This window comes from Thrips palmi, unplaced genomic scaffold, assembly GCF_012932325.1.
Source record: "Thrips palmi isolate BJ-2018 unplaced genomic scaffold, TpBJ-2018v1 HiC_scaffold_18, whole genome shotgun sequence".
Classification (NCBI taxonomy): Eukaryota; Metazoa; Arthropoda; class Insecta; order Thysanoptera; family Thripidae; genus Thrips; species Thrips palmi.
In genome coordinates, this window is record NW_023144627.1 from 16,604,320 (window position 1) to 16,617,379 (window position 13,060).

Here is a 13,060-nt window from a genome sequence, read left to right on the forward strand (position 1 = left end):
AAATGAATGACTTGGAAAAAACATGAGTAGGGAGAGAGGGGGGAAAAGAACTCAAGACATCCAAATCATGCAAACTGTGCTGGCTGAGGAGACAGCTAGCTATGAGAGTATTTTGTTCCTTCTATCCCCAGTCAACTTTACCACATTAGCTCACATAATGTACACACAAGTGAAACTACAAGAATTACGTGTTTAAAAGGCAATGAGACAAGCAAAGTATGCCTACACTGCTTTACAGAAAAGTTGAAGTGCACTGCTATCCTGTAAGTACAATTCAAAGGTTCGATTGCACAGCATGCTGCCAATGTCCAGTGAGTTCTTCTTCACCCAGGACAAGCTATTTCCCTACAGTACAAACACATTGAGTAAAACATTTCACAAAGCTTTCTCAAAACTTGACTTGGCATAAATTTGTACTCGAGTTCATTCATAACAGTATACACTAAAAATGTGAACTGTGGAAACATTCATCTACAGAAAGAAACAGCATTCCAGGGCACCACTTGCTCGACAAAAAAATTCAGCCACCAAGAGTTAATACCAAACAGGCCTACATCCATGGCAACATTCTACCAGCGAGTGGGCGCTGGCATAGTCAGGCCAGTTTCTAAAGCAGGATAGGGTATAGGAGGGGAGAAATTATTCATTCCCAAGATTTGAAATATTCTTTACCTCTGATACGCAGGTTGCCGCCTGCCAACAAAAACCAGCTTTACTACACAATCTAAGAAACCTTAAAATTAATGTAGTTACTAACAATACAGACTGCCTGCCGTATGCTTCATAAACACTCTAAAATTTCTGCATGTTCCCTATTTCAAAGAAGTTCTTTTCCTTTACAAATGGCAATGTAAGAAGGTGAAGAGAGTAGTTTAGCTTTGACAAACAAATAGAGGTGTCGCTAAAATTCTTTGTCACATAAATGCACATTGGCAGCTTTCATTAAGAACAGAACTAGTAGTACCCTCATGATCTCACTATAGTTTGACCCCTTACAACGAAATGCAAGGCAAATCTTACCTGTAATCTGAAGTTGTTGTCTGCTGCTGATGCAACTGCCAGGTACGGATCGAAGTACATGCTGCTGAAACAAAATAAAATTTCCATCAAGAAATATGTAACATGAAACTGTCAGTTGATAAAAGGTGACTTTATTTTTCAAAAATTGACTTTAAAGAAAAAATATTTTTGAAACTATTAAATTTACATAGATTGGTAAGTTTTGAAGAATTCTTAACAGAGTTAAGTGACACATTCAACACATGCGTTAAAAACAAAGTGCAATTTGAATCAAAATTACAGAAATTTCTAAGGTAAAAAAACAATTAAAAACCCTTAACCACAATAAGCCATGCTAAATGCGTACATAAATGGCTCTGCATGCTTCTTTCTCACAGCACAGTGTAGATTTATTTTAAACGAGAGTAAAGTCAGTATTACGCACAGGCCTTACCACCCTCAGTGATTGAAACAGCAATGACTAGACTGCCTCTTTGTAAAAAGAAGGTTTAAGAGCCATTTCTACACAATTATTTTGTTCACATAAGCAAGTTTAATTAAAGTGAGATTGTCTAAAGATCTACGTAAGAAGATTAAAAGTGCCAGTTAGGACAAGATTATCAAACCATATTCCACTCCAATGTCAATTTCTAAGGGAAGTACTTACAGCGACACTAAGGTGGTGACGGTATTTTGATTGGTTGTAAGGTATAAATAAAAGAAAAAAGGGGGAGGGGCAAATATCCAGTAACGAGAAGGGACAGGGGGGCTTAACAGCACACTTGCACTTTACTGATGAGAATGTTGACGCATTGCAAAGACCAATGCTGAGGACCATGTTGCCCTCCAATATGAACTGAGATTTGAACAAGGTCAAAAAGTAACCCTGGTGACAAACATTGCGCTTGTAGCCTCGAAACCTTACTTACGCTGGGTATCCCTGCAGAGCAGTAGCAGCAGCTGCTGCAGCCAGGGGTGCAGGGTGCCTAGCATACGCAGCCGCAGCTGCAGCTGCAGCAGCCGCCGCCGCAGCGGCTGGGAATGTAGAACGCGTTGCCCGCCCACGCTGGATGGCTACACCACGAAGTGCCGCTGCTACACACAAACCACGCCATGCAAGGTCAAGCAAGATGGGTTTTCGGTTAGGTGGTTAAATGCCACGCCAACCACTGCGTTTAAGGCATGCCACTAAATCAACAGTGCGACACATGGTTAGGGAGTCCGCAGGACACAGGAAATGCTGTTTCAAAAGCCGTCATCTTCCTTTAGAGACATTACACTAGCTTTGGACACATGTGCAAACTGCTGAATATACTACAGTCACAGTGAAATGAACAGGAGAAACGAACGGTAGAGTGGACTAACTGACTTTTGACGAAGGATTACTGTACAGGAAGAGCCAGTAGAGGGCAACCCCTCACAAAGCAGTCAGAAGTCAACACAACATGCCGCCACAGAGGAAGGTGAAGCCAAAACAAACAGCATTCCCAGTCTAGAAATTTCTAACACAGTTTACCATCAGAAAACAACAGGTCAATAGAAGTGTCTACATACATACAAACAAAAGCATTCAGAGGAAAACAACATGCAGTTTGGCCAACAATTTGGTGCAGCGTGAAAAACACAAGAAACAGGTTAATGTGCTACGGACGGCCGCGCGCAGCTCTACTACCTCCTGCGCGCTGTTCGCGGCGTTAGGACCATGGGTGCTGCCGCCGCCGCTGCTGCTGCGGCTGTGTTGGGGCTGGCGGCTAAAGGGGTTGCTGAGGCCCCCAGCAGGCTCCACGGAACAGTGGGCAACCTAAACCCTGTACCAACACTCAACAATTCAGCGACAAGGTCGACAAGTCGACACGCTCCACTAGGTGCTCCGTGCACCACCATCTTCAGAGTTCTTAGCAGGCCACTATTCCCACCCTCTCCCAATCAAGTGCAAAATGCATTTCAAATTTTCAAACATGACCATTTAAAAGTACACGACATTCTCCACACAAGTAATTGATGGGTGAGAAGCACCTCAAGCAAAGTCTTTGTTAACCGATGCATTCTGGAAACCAAATCATACTGACATTCTCAAGCATGAGAATAGTGGCATGCCAAATCATAAAATAGGTAGCATTGCATGACAGAAGTTAAATGACAGGAATGTAACTTCATGCACAGCAATAGACCAAGCTGGAAAAATAATAGGAGTTTAATCCCGCATCACACCCATCAGCAATATGTTCACTATTACTTGGAAGTTAGGTAAATTTTACAAACTTTAGCAGCATCTTAGAAAACTCAAAATTTTGAATCATAAGTATATGGCAGAATCATTGATTGGCTAATGTCTGGGGTTATCCAAGAGCTAGACATGATCCATAAGATATGCAAAATTATTAAATGACAGTGAAATGACTTAACTTGTTGCATTAATTACTTATTATTGAATAATTTTACAGTTTCCTGTTGGAACTCAGGTCTTGAGGATCAAGAAATATATTTTCTGTTCAACAAGTACCAAACAGGAAAATGCATTTAATAAAAGTTGAAGAGACATTATAAAAAAATAACAAGCACAAAGAAAAAACAATGCTTAAGGTTGTCCTTTTGAAATGGTCATTCTAAATTCCTACAAAGTTAAACAATAATGTGTTTACGTTACCTTGTGTTGGGCTGAACATCGCTTGGTCTACTGCTGCTCCTAGGGAACAAACAGAACACACACAATTAGCATTCAAGTTAAGGAAGAAATAATGCTATACATTCACACACATCAATAACATTCAATAATGCTCTTAGTTTCACCAAGAGAGTACGATATTTCATATCCTACTCCATGGTTCCACAGTGATAAAACACTGTTAAAGATAAGAAAAAAAAAAAAAATCCAGAGCAAAAAAAAACTGAACTGAAAATACTCTGCAGTCACAAAGACACTAAATAACAACCATGCGAATAATTCTCATACTTTGGTTGAATTGAATTGTTGAATGATTAAAAGCACTTCTTTGTTGACGAGCTGCTCTATACTTTTTAAACAAAATCATGATATTTTCTCCATTCTTTTTTAAAATTTTGCTTTTTAAGAAGTTTGAACCAAAACAAGAGTATTGAACAACCACCAGCATGCAATGACAGCATGCATGTGATGAGACTTCAAGGGGACACCACAATCAAGTTGCTTCATAAAGCCACCAAAAATGGCTTTTAATCTAAGTTAAGTATCCAAAGCTGCATGCATTTTGTGCTGGAAGCTGTGAGCAAGTGGAAAGACACCTACCCTCGGGCCACTGCACGCACACTGCAAAACAACAACAAGCATACATCTTAGCTACCAACCAAAAACAAAACTTGCCCTTTGACTCTCCAGAGGCAAGTTCAAAATTTAGCACAAAAGCAGGTCACCGCTTCCCAATGTAAACCACATTACAGTAAGATACATTTCTGATATATAGTGCCCTAGAGTTAGCAAATCAATGTGTACCAAAGAAGATAATGCGTGCACTACATTGATTCCCTTCACCAAAAGAAGGTACTTCAATTCATCCTTGCCCTCCACACAGTGAAGTACTCAGTTCTATGCAAAAATGGGTATGAAAAAAGAGGGTTGATCTCTACCATAACTATGCATCAAAATGTTATATCTAATGAGGATTAGAAAATTTTTAGAAAAACGGAACTGAATGAGAAGCCAGCTGACTTGTCAGAGTAGTAGCACAGCTCACAACCCACCCAATATTTAGCTACTCACATATGTTTGAAGTAAGCCAGATTGAAACAATTATTCAGCTTCTTTATTCCGATATATGAAACTTTTGGAATGTGCGGTGGATCAATTTGCCATCCCATCTTTAATTAATTCTCAAAACCAAACCAGGTTAAAATACATAACAATGAAACTAATCTGAAGGGGAAACTTTCGCTAATTAGGTACGAATGAGCCTTGTACGATCTGTGCTCAACAATTACCAAAGCAGTAAAGTGAAAGGTTGAATGAAAAGAGCAGTAGTGAGAATGTAATACTTCCAATCCCACTAAGTATTAAAAATGTATTTTACCAATGTCTGATTAAACAGAACAAAGCTATATACATAAAAGCATAAGCATCAAAGAAGTTAAACAAAATAAACTTACCACTAGGGACTGTAGGTGCCTTCTTTGTCTGAACTCGTGCTGTTGCATTGTTCACCTGTTATCATTGCAAAACACAATGTGAGTCATACATAACATTTTCCACTTTTCTTCCTTAATCTACTTATTATTATATGAAACTTTAATAATATGAAATCACAGCTAAAGCTCTCCTTATTAATTAACAAGGACATAACATGAATATCGTCCTGAACTGCTCAGAAGTTGAGGAGGAATGGGCATGAACTTTAGTATTAGATAGAAATGAGGTGTTTGAAATAGTCAACACTCCTTTGTCAGCTTAGATCAATTGGTAAAAAAAAAAAGTGGCAACAACTAGATATCTTGAGATCAGGAGAGCTTTAACATCTACTCAAAAAATTTATTGATGGACAGGCCTTTAATTACCAAAGGAAAAATTTAGTCAAGTGTATCATTTGAAAATGAATGTTTAATTAACCTTAATTTGGAAAATTTGGGAGATTTAAAAACTTGCCTGTCAAATGCCTCACAAGTAACACATACACTGATCTCCAAACCATAATTGAAATATCTGACCAGATGATCAGAATTTGCAGAATTACAAAATGAAGGGAATGAGAGCCACATATTCATGGCATTACAACTGAATTCAAATTTTACAAACAAACAATCTTATCAGTGTATGTGAAAACTGCGAGATCGTACTTAAAAATTATGGAGTAACATGAAGATAAGAGGCCAAGTCAATGCTCTGCCTACCACTAGAAGGCCTAGGTCCCCAGGAGCCATGCGATGCTGCAAACACTGCCAATCGACATAATACCTTAATTTCAATCAATTTAAAATGAAATAAAGAAAACTATAGTCATAAGTAATATCAAGAGAATATATATGGAAAAAAAATATAATAAATTGACTCGAGAACAGAGGCACATCAGGTACATTAGTAAGTTATTATGACTGGCAGTGTTGCACAATTCCTACACAATAGGAGAAATTAAGCCGTGTTATGGGTTGATGTGTGGTAGTGTATGTTGTGATGACAGAGGAGGGAAGAGAAGTGTGTTCTAATGGAACCAGACTAAAGGGAGACATATATAACATTCGACAAATTTGAAGAAAGAAAAGAAAAGAATAAAAATGACGAATGTCTTCAAAAGAATGGAACAACAAAAATTTAGAGGGAAAGAGACAATTTTGAGGCATGATTGAGTGAAGACACATTTGTTTTCTCATCTTACTTACTGGAAAGTTTGACAACTAAGCTATTTCAGGAGCAACTTGATTCTGTTAAATTCAAAATGTAAAAAAATAAGGTGGAGTGAGAGTAACAGGGGTGTCTGAAATTTTAATCCCTAGAAGGGGCTACTGAGTGAAAGAAGTGTGATAAGTTACGTTCAGGTGGGAATACAGCACTCGCAAAGCAGCTTGACTACCAACTACTTCCTCTTCGAGTCCTTAACTCCCTGACAAACCAGAAATTGCTGAACAAACTGACAACAAAATGAGGTTTCAGTTTCCCTATGCAAAGTAAAAGTTAGAAGGCTAAAGAGGACTCGAAGAGAATACTTATTTAACATTTCCTTTCCCTAAAACTTAATTCCCAAAGTCAGATCAAAAGTGCAACCATGCATTACACTGAAAATCAACAAAGCTTTGTTCATACTATTATTAGGTTTTATGCTGCCATTTACACATTAAAAAGGTCTGTGCACAAAGATAGAGCAAGTCATGTTGAATACCAACAGAACAGAATGTCACACGGTGGACTCAAATCTACATTTATAAAGATAAGCCAATCAAATTTACATTTAACTCATGTATGAAAGCCTTGTAGCTGTGTCTACAATGTTAGTTCAGAGAGAGCATGTGTTGGCTGACTGTCTTGGTGTTAGGTGTTAGATCAGTGTGAAGTGGGAAACACGTGTAGAGAAATCAAGTGACTTGTTTACAATTATTTAGCAATACTTTTCAAAAACTGATTGCATATGTAAAATGTGATTACTCTCACACATGTGTTAGGATATGCTTGTGGAAGAAAGGAAACATCATACAGCATACACACATCTCAAAAAGAAAGAAAAAAAAAGAAAAAAAAGGAGGTAGTCGAATTAAATCAAATTAGGATTCAATAGTGACATTTCTTACCTCGGGAACTCCCCCTGTCCCAGGACTGTACCGTACCGTACTATAACTTTCACTCATCGGCACTTAATAGAGGCCGTCTAGAGAGGTGAGAGCAACATAAAATATTGGAATACTGACATATCAACTTGGCAACTTACTCACTAATGGGAGGACGCAGTGAAGACATGAAAGGTATTCCTTGTCTTCACTCTGTCCTCTTCTTAAGATTAAAAACTTATAACTTAAGACAAGATGGAAGGTCAAACTAAACATCTGATCCCCCTACAAAACTAGGTATTGAAATCTTAGTTTCAAATAGTGATACAAGCATGACAAACAATACCAAGCATCTAATTCTTTTAATGAAACAGTAGAAACAGAAGAAAAGTTTCCCCAGACTAATTTCAATACAGATGCTGTTTGACATTCCTCCTTATAATATTTAAGTCTAGACGCGAGGTGACAAGGGTGAGGCAGGTGAAAAAGGGTGAGGTGGTTGAGGAGGGACAAGGTGAGGCAGAGAGGCAAGGTGAGTGAGGTAGCGTGAGGCGTGATAATTACCCCTCATACATGTGCACAGGGCATGAGACACACTGATATCACTCGTGAAGATCTCCCGTGCCAAGCATTTTCAATCCAGAGTTGATGACATGGCTTGGGGAAGTTCCTGACCATGAACCTTTTGGAATAACAAAACGGAGGCCACAAAGATAAATACTAGTTAACAGTGACACCTGCTAGGGGTGAAAGACTGTCCCAAAAAGGCCTAAGCTTATGGAGTCTTATCTTTAGAAATTCTCACCAGTCAACAGAATACTGTATTAACTATTGATCACAGAATTGGTGGGGGACTTTGATTTAAATGATATTGCTCAGAAATCTGCACACTGCATCAGTTTAAAGCAAGCATGCAGATCTTGTTACAGACCAATATACAAGAAAAAAAAAAAGGAAAAAAAAAGGAACACACATGCTTCCAGAATAAGAACTGGTGAGACTCAAGGGAGGGACCTGCAGCCCAGCTATACCATCAATGCATCTCTCACTACAGCACATGAATAAGGAGGGACAGGGGAAAGATAAAGAAGACTGGGATAACAAAACCAGAACAGCCCTTAATATTATCATTTCTAGAAAGGAACAGATAAACTGTTCATCCACATGCTATCCAAGCTGTCCGTCAGCTAATGTAGAGCCCCAGGTGAAGAGGCAGCAAAATGCACAATCGCTACTCACACACCAGACACTGTGGTCCTTCAATCAAGCCAAGGCTCTCATTAGCACTAAAATATGCACAAATAGCAAAGTATTTACATTACACGGAAGCCATTCCCATGTAACGCTACGTAGTATGCCACCATGCCTTAAGGCTTTCATTAGAATCAGTCTACAGTAAAGAGATTCCGAAACAAACAACGTTTTATGAAAGGATAAATTTTGTGTATAAAGCTTGATCCACTAAGAATTACATTTAAGAGACCACAATTGCCCAAGCAGAAGTAGGGAGCCCACAAAGACTAAATCCTGTTGGGGAAAAGATCCCTAGGTGCAAACTTGGCACACGAACATGATGCAGATAATAATGGTGCTTGCTCACCTAAAGCAATGCACCCCACTCTTGGCGCAGACAAAAAGATAAGACAACCATTAGTATGAGTAGAATCCCGTTTATCAGGAAGCACCCTCATATTTGTCCCAACTTTGTCATGGGGCATGTCCACGTTAAGTGATAGAATTAAGGGCGGTTCTGGGCGCAAGGAGAAGAGGGAATCTGAGGGAGGGAGTAGAGGGGAAAGGCTGGGACGCAGAGGAAAGGCATCAGGAGTGGAGAAAAAAAAAGTCGCTTGTTACAGAGTTAAATATTGAGTGCTACCACAGAAAATAGTTGCTTTTCTCTTTTTGGTCAATAAGACAGAGATCATGCACACCTCTATCTTTCTCCCCTCAACCACGGTGCCGTGTAGTCGCTCTCGTGCGCGGTCCGCATCAGCACTATTTGCGAATGTTACAAAACCGAATCCCTGCATGCAAGACAGACAAAACATGCATTAAAAAACTTTGCTGGCGCATAAAAACAACGTGCAACAAAAAAAAAAAATTAAACATGTATGCAATGTAAATGATGAATACAAGAATATTCGACAAAAAAAATATGATTAGAGATATCAGATCAGATTCAACAATGGGATACCTGCTGAAATAAAGTGGCTTATGCATTTAAGAGAATTTGCTGATACAAGAATAAATTTAGCATAGAAGGCACTGTCGGTCTAGAAAGAAATAAAATTGCACATGATGTTCATTTGAAATAAAGAACCATGTAAAGGTTCATGACACGTATTGATTCCAATATATGCGCATAAATGTTGTAAATTATTTAAGCTGTTAATTCCAAATGCAAGCATGTCATTCGGATTACTTCAGAAATAGAAAAGAAAGAAAATCTGCACATCAGCCCAAGAAAAGTAAGAAATCATTTAACATGGGCAGCATAGTTGCAAAGATCCCTTTGAGATAGGCTGACCATAAACATGCTGTGTTGATACAAGCAATCAAATCTAATAAGAAAGAAGCTCTCTGTAGACCAACAATGGTCTCCCAGGTGGAATTTTGTAAGAATGGACCCTTTTTCAATCAGTGGGTCATCATAAATGCGCATCTCAAAACAATGACATTGAAACTGGAAAATCAACAAAAGTGCCCACCATTTTATGCTGCAGTGAAATGCTTCAATGTTAGAAGCATCCTGAAACTAGGGCTGTGCTCAAAGACATCTTCCCTCACAAAAAAATAATGCAACTCACTATGAACATCTTTCCTGGCATTCCACCCTTCCCTCCCACAAAGGCTTTTAAAAATAGAACAGGTTTTGTTTACACCCAAAACGTATTCGAAATCCAAAATTTGATGTAACTTTAAGCTTGAAAGTGGATAGACTACTTGAAAAATCTCGGTCAAAAAACCACTGCCCCCAATTTTTTTAAAAAGATGTGACATGAATTGGCGATCCTACTCATAACGCCAGCAAGTCTCAAGCATAGTTGCATCACCTCACATTACTCATTACCGAATAAGAGGTGCCAAGTACAAAACACACACACAAAAGAAAGAAAATAAATAAAAAAAAAACATTTCACTCAGCAAAGATAGACAGTTTTCTAACTAAGAAGGGGGAGAGAGAAGCTCGTGGCAATTGGCAACACAAACATTCACACACATTGTGTCCTAGCTAGAGACTTCCGATTCCTTCTTCACTACACATAAAAAAACAAGATCACTGAAGAGGCATGAGGAAACACGAATAAGACAGCTTCATAGCATGGAAACAAGTTTAAAAAAGGCAGTATCTGTGTAGTGAAGACCTGGAAAGGACCCCTCTAGGCATAGCTATTGGGAGCACTACCACTGACTCACAGCTCAGCATCTCAGTGTCCAACAGTTCCTCAATACACTCATTAGCACCGACGTTCTGAGCAACATTCTCCTGACATCAAACAAGGTTGTTACCTGCCACACAGTAGGCTGCACAGATTGCAATCCAAGTGTGCACTGTGTTAAGCAGTTGGAACTGTTACACGAGGCCTACGCCAGTGGTAAATGTCTTCCACATGCATTTTACATGTCATTTCATACGGCCCAAGTGATAAGAGAAAAAAATACAGTTTACTGCAGTAATTAAACAGTAAAAGAAGATGGCAATTCTATAAGACTTGGCAAATGCATGTGGTTGCAAAAGGAGTTCAAAGGTGTCAAGCATAATCCATTTCATCATAGAATAAAGGGCACAAAAATTAGACAAATGGAAAAGAAAATAGAAAACACAATGCTTTGAGGTAAAACTGATAAAAGAAAAAAAAAATTATTGCTTTGCATGAGAAAAGGTTTGAAAATATGGCTTGACACCAAAGAAATCCTACTTATTACTGGGGTAGCATGTCACTTGGTAGACTACCCAGGCGCAAAATAGCAGAACACTTTCAAAGAAGCAGGGTTGTTAATGTTACGGGCGCTTTCTACGGATGCGAATAATCCCAGAAAGCCAAATCCACACAATGTCACAAATAAAAGTAGCCAATCACCCTTCTTACATGTTAATTACATGAAGAAAGCCAAGTGAACATACCTCTGAGTGACTTTGAGTGCAATTGACTGAGCCCTGCAAGTACCCAGGAGGAAATTTCGATACATACGTATTAAGAAAGGACTTGAGCTAAATTGTTCCAGATTTCAACTTCTAGAGGACTGAAGAACTCAAATTCAATTTTTAAAGAATGTACCTCCTGAGTACCCCTTACTTCCACACCCCGACACCAATCACATTCTTGGCCACATTTGAATGCTTGATTCTCCCCCTTAGTATAACACACAAACTTGAGCCAGAACTATTATAAAATGCTTTAGTGAAAGTGGCAAAATCATCACAATCAAGTGACACTTGGGTTTCACTCTCTATAAGCCGGGAAGCTGTGTGTAAAAAAGCCACAAACTGTACGGAGAACTAAACTTCAGATGCAATTTTGAGGCGCAAGACTAATGAATGATGGTTTTAAATTTCAAAACCATAAAAATGAATATAAACTAAAAATTCTGGGTGTTTTTAGGTAATTAAAAATGTTCCCGGAAAAAATAATTTGAATGGGAACACCCCTTCTTGCGCATCTAAATCACACTTATGTACACACTTTGTGCAAATAGTGAGGCTCAAACATCATGAAATCCACAGGAAGAAAAAAAAAAAAATCCCTTTGAATAACTCTCCAAATCTGCTTCGGCAAAGAAGGCAAAACTACAGCATTCAAGTCTCTACATTTCAGACAAATGTCTTCAAAACTGCACCTTGTACACTAATAAAGAATATCACTGAGCTAGGCAAATCCTCTTTTAAGTGAGGCATCCATCAATGAACCGTTGCAATTATTTAAATTATTTCTTAAGGATGCCAACAGACAAGGAAAATGCCACAAGTAAAGCGCCAGTATGAAGCAACAATAAAGTAATCAGTTCAACATCTAGCCAAAGGAGAATTTCAAGTTAGTATCTTAATCTACTGAGCACATTCTGCCATTATAGCATTCCCTTCAACTGAAAATAAAAGGATTAAGAGAGCCATTTCAGTAGTAATGCAATATTTGTGCAAGTAGAAGCCATGTTTGCTCTCATGTACACATTGGACATAAATGTTTTCCATCATGCTGCTAAGTGCTCTTCTAACTATTGCTAGGAATCTAGAAAGATACTCAGCTTGGTAAACTTTGGTATTGACATGACATTAAAAAAAAATCAAATAAGACTGAATGTCAAACGAGGGTCAAAGCCAACAGATGCTGACGTATTCCTTAGTATGATTAATGGATCCTTGTGACTAGGCAATGCTTCTACTTGCACAAACTATCCTCCCCGGCACACAAGCAAAATAACAATGTGACAAAAAAAAAAAGGAAAAAAAAGCACACACACAATATGAGAGTATATATGAGGGCTTGTGGCAGAGGAAGGCACACTACACTTCCATAAGATTTGATTCCTGTGATTTAAATATTAGAAAATGAAATCATTTACATGAGAATTAAACGCAGCATAATGCAGGGACAAGAAACAACACTCAAATCACAAGAATCATACATAACAGGTACACTGAACCCACACAGAACTGGTAAATTGAGGATTGCAGAATTTTAAGGCCATTTGGAATGTTCCAAACAGAAAAAGGTTACTGGTACTAAAATATAGTAAACAGAACCTTAAACCAACTATTTATGCAAACTTTGATATCTCAACCTCCAATAATAATAAATCTTCCAAAAATCATAGCTGTCAGAATTTGTATTAAATTCAG

General features: G+C 38.4%; 1 protein-coding gene across 34 annotated transcripts in view; it reads right to left on the bottom strand.

Moving 5' to 3' along the window:
- Positions 1 to 13,060, bottom strand: part of LOC117644419 (RNA binding protein fox-1 homolog 3-like) — a 177,527-nt gene that overhangs the window by 3,543 nt on the left and 160,924 nt on the right. For 18 of the 34 annotated variants that reach the window (XM_034383898.1, XM_034383893.1, XM_034383887.1 and 15 more), the window contains 7 exons: positions 9,153 to 9,245; positions 5,119 to 5,173; positions 4,265 to 4,285; positions 3,647 to 3,685; positions 1,929 to 2,094; positions 1,021 to 1,084; positions 673 to 693 (listed from right to left, as the gene is read on the bottom strand). In XM_034383898.1, the coding sequence (XP_034239789.1) occupies positions 673 to 693; positions 1,021 to 1,084; positions 1,929 to 2,094; positions 3,647 to 3,685; positions 4,265 to 4,285; positions 5,119 to 5,173; positions 9,153 to 9,245 (459 nt within the window). Of the gene's footprint in view, positions 1 to 672; positions 694 to 1,020; positions 1,085 to 1,928; positions 2,095 to 2,671; positions 2,808 to 3,646; positions 3,686 to 4,264; positions 4,286 to 5,118; positions 5,174 to 9,152; positions 9,246 to 13,060 lie in introns of all 34 variants that reach the window. The other 16 variants (XM_034383867.1, XM_034383874.1, XM_034383873.1 and 13 more) reach the window with 16 other exon arrangements.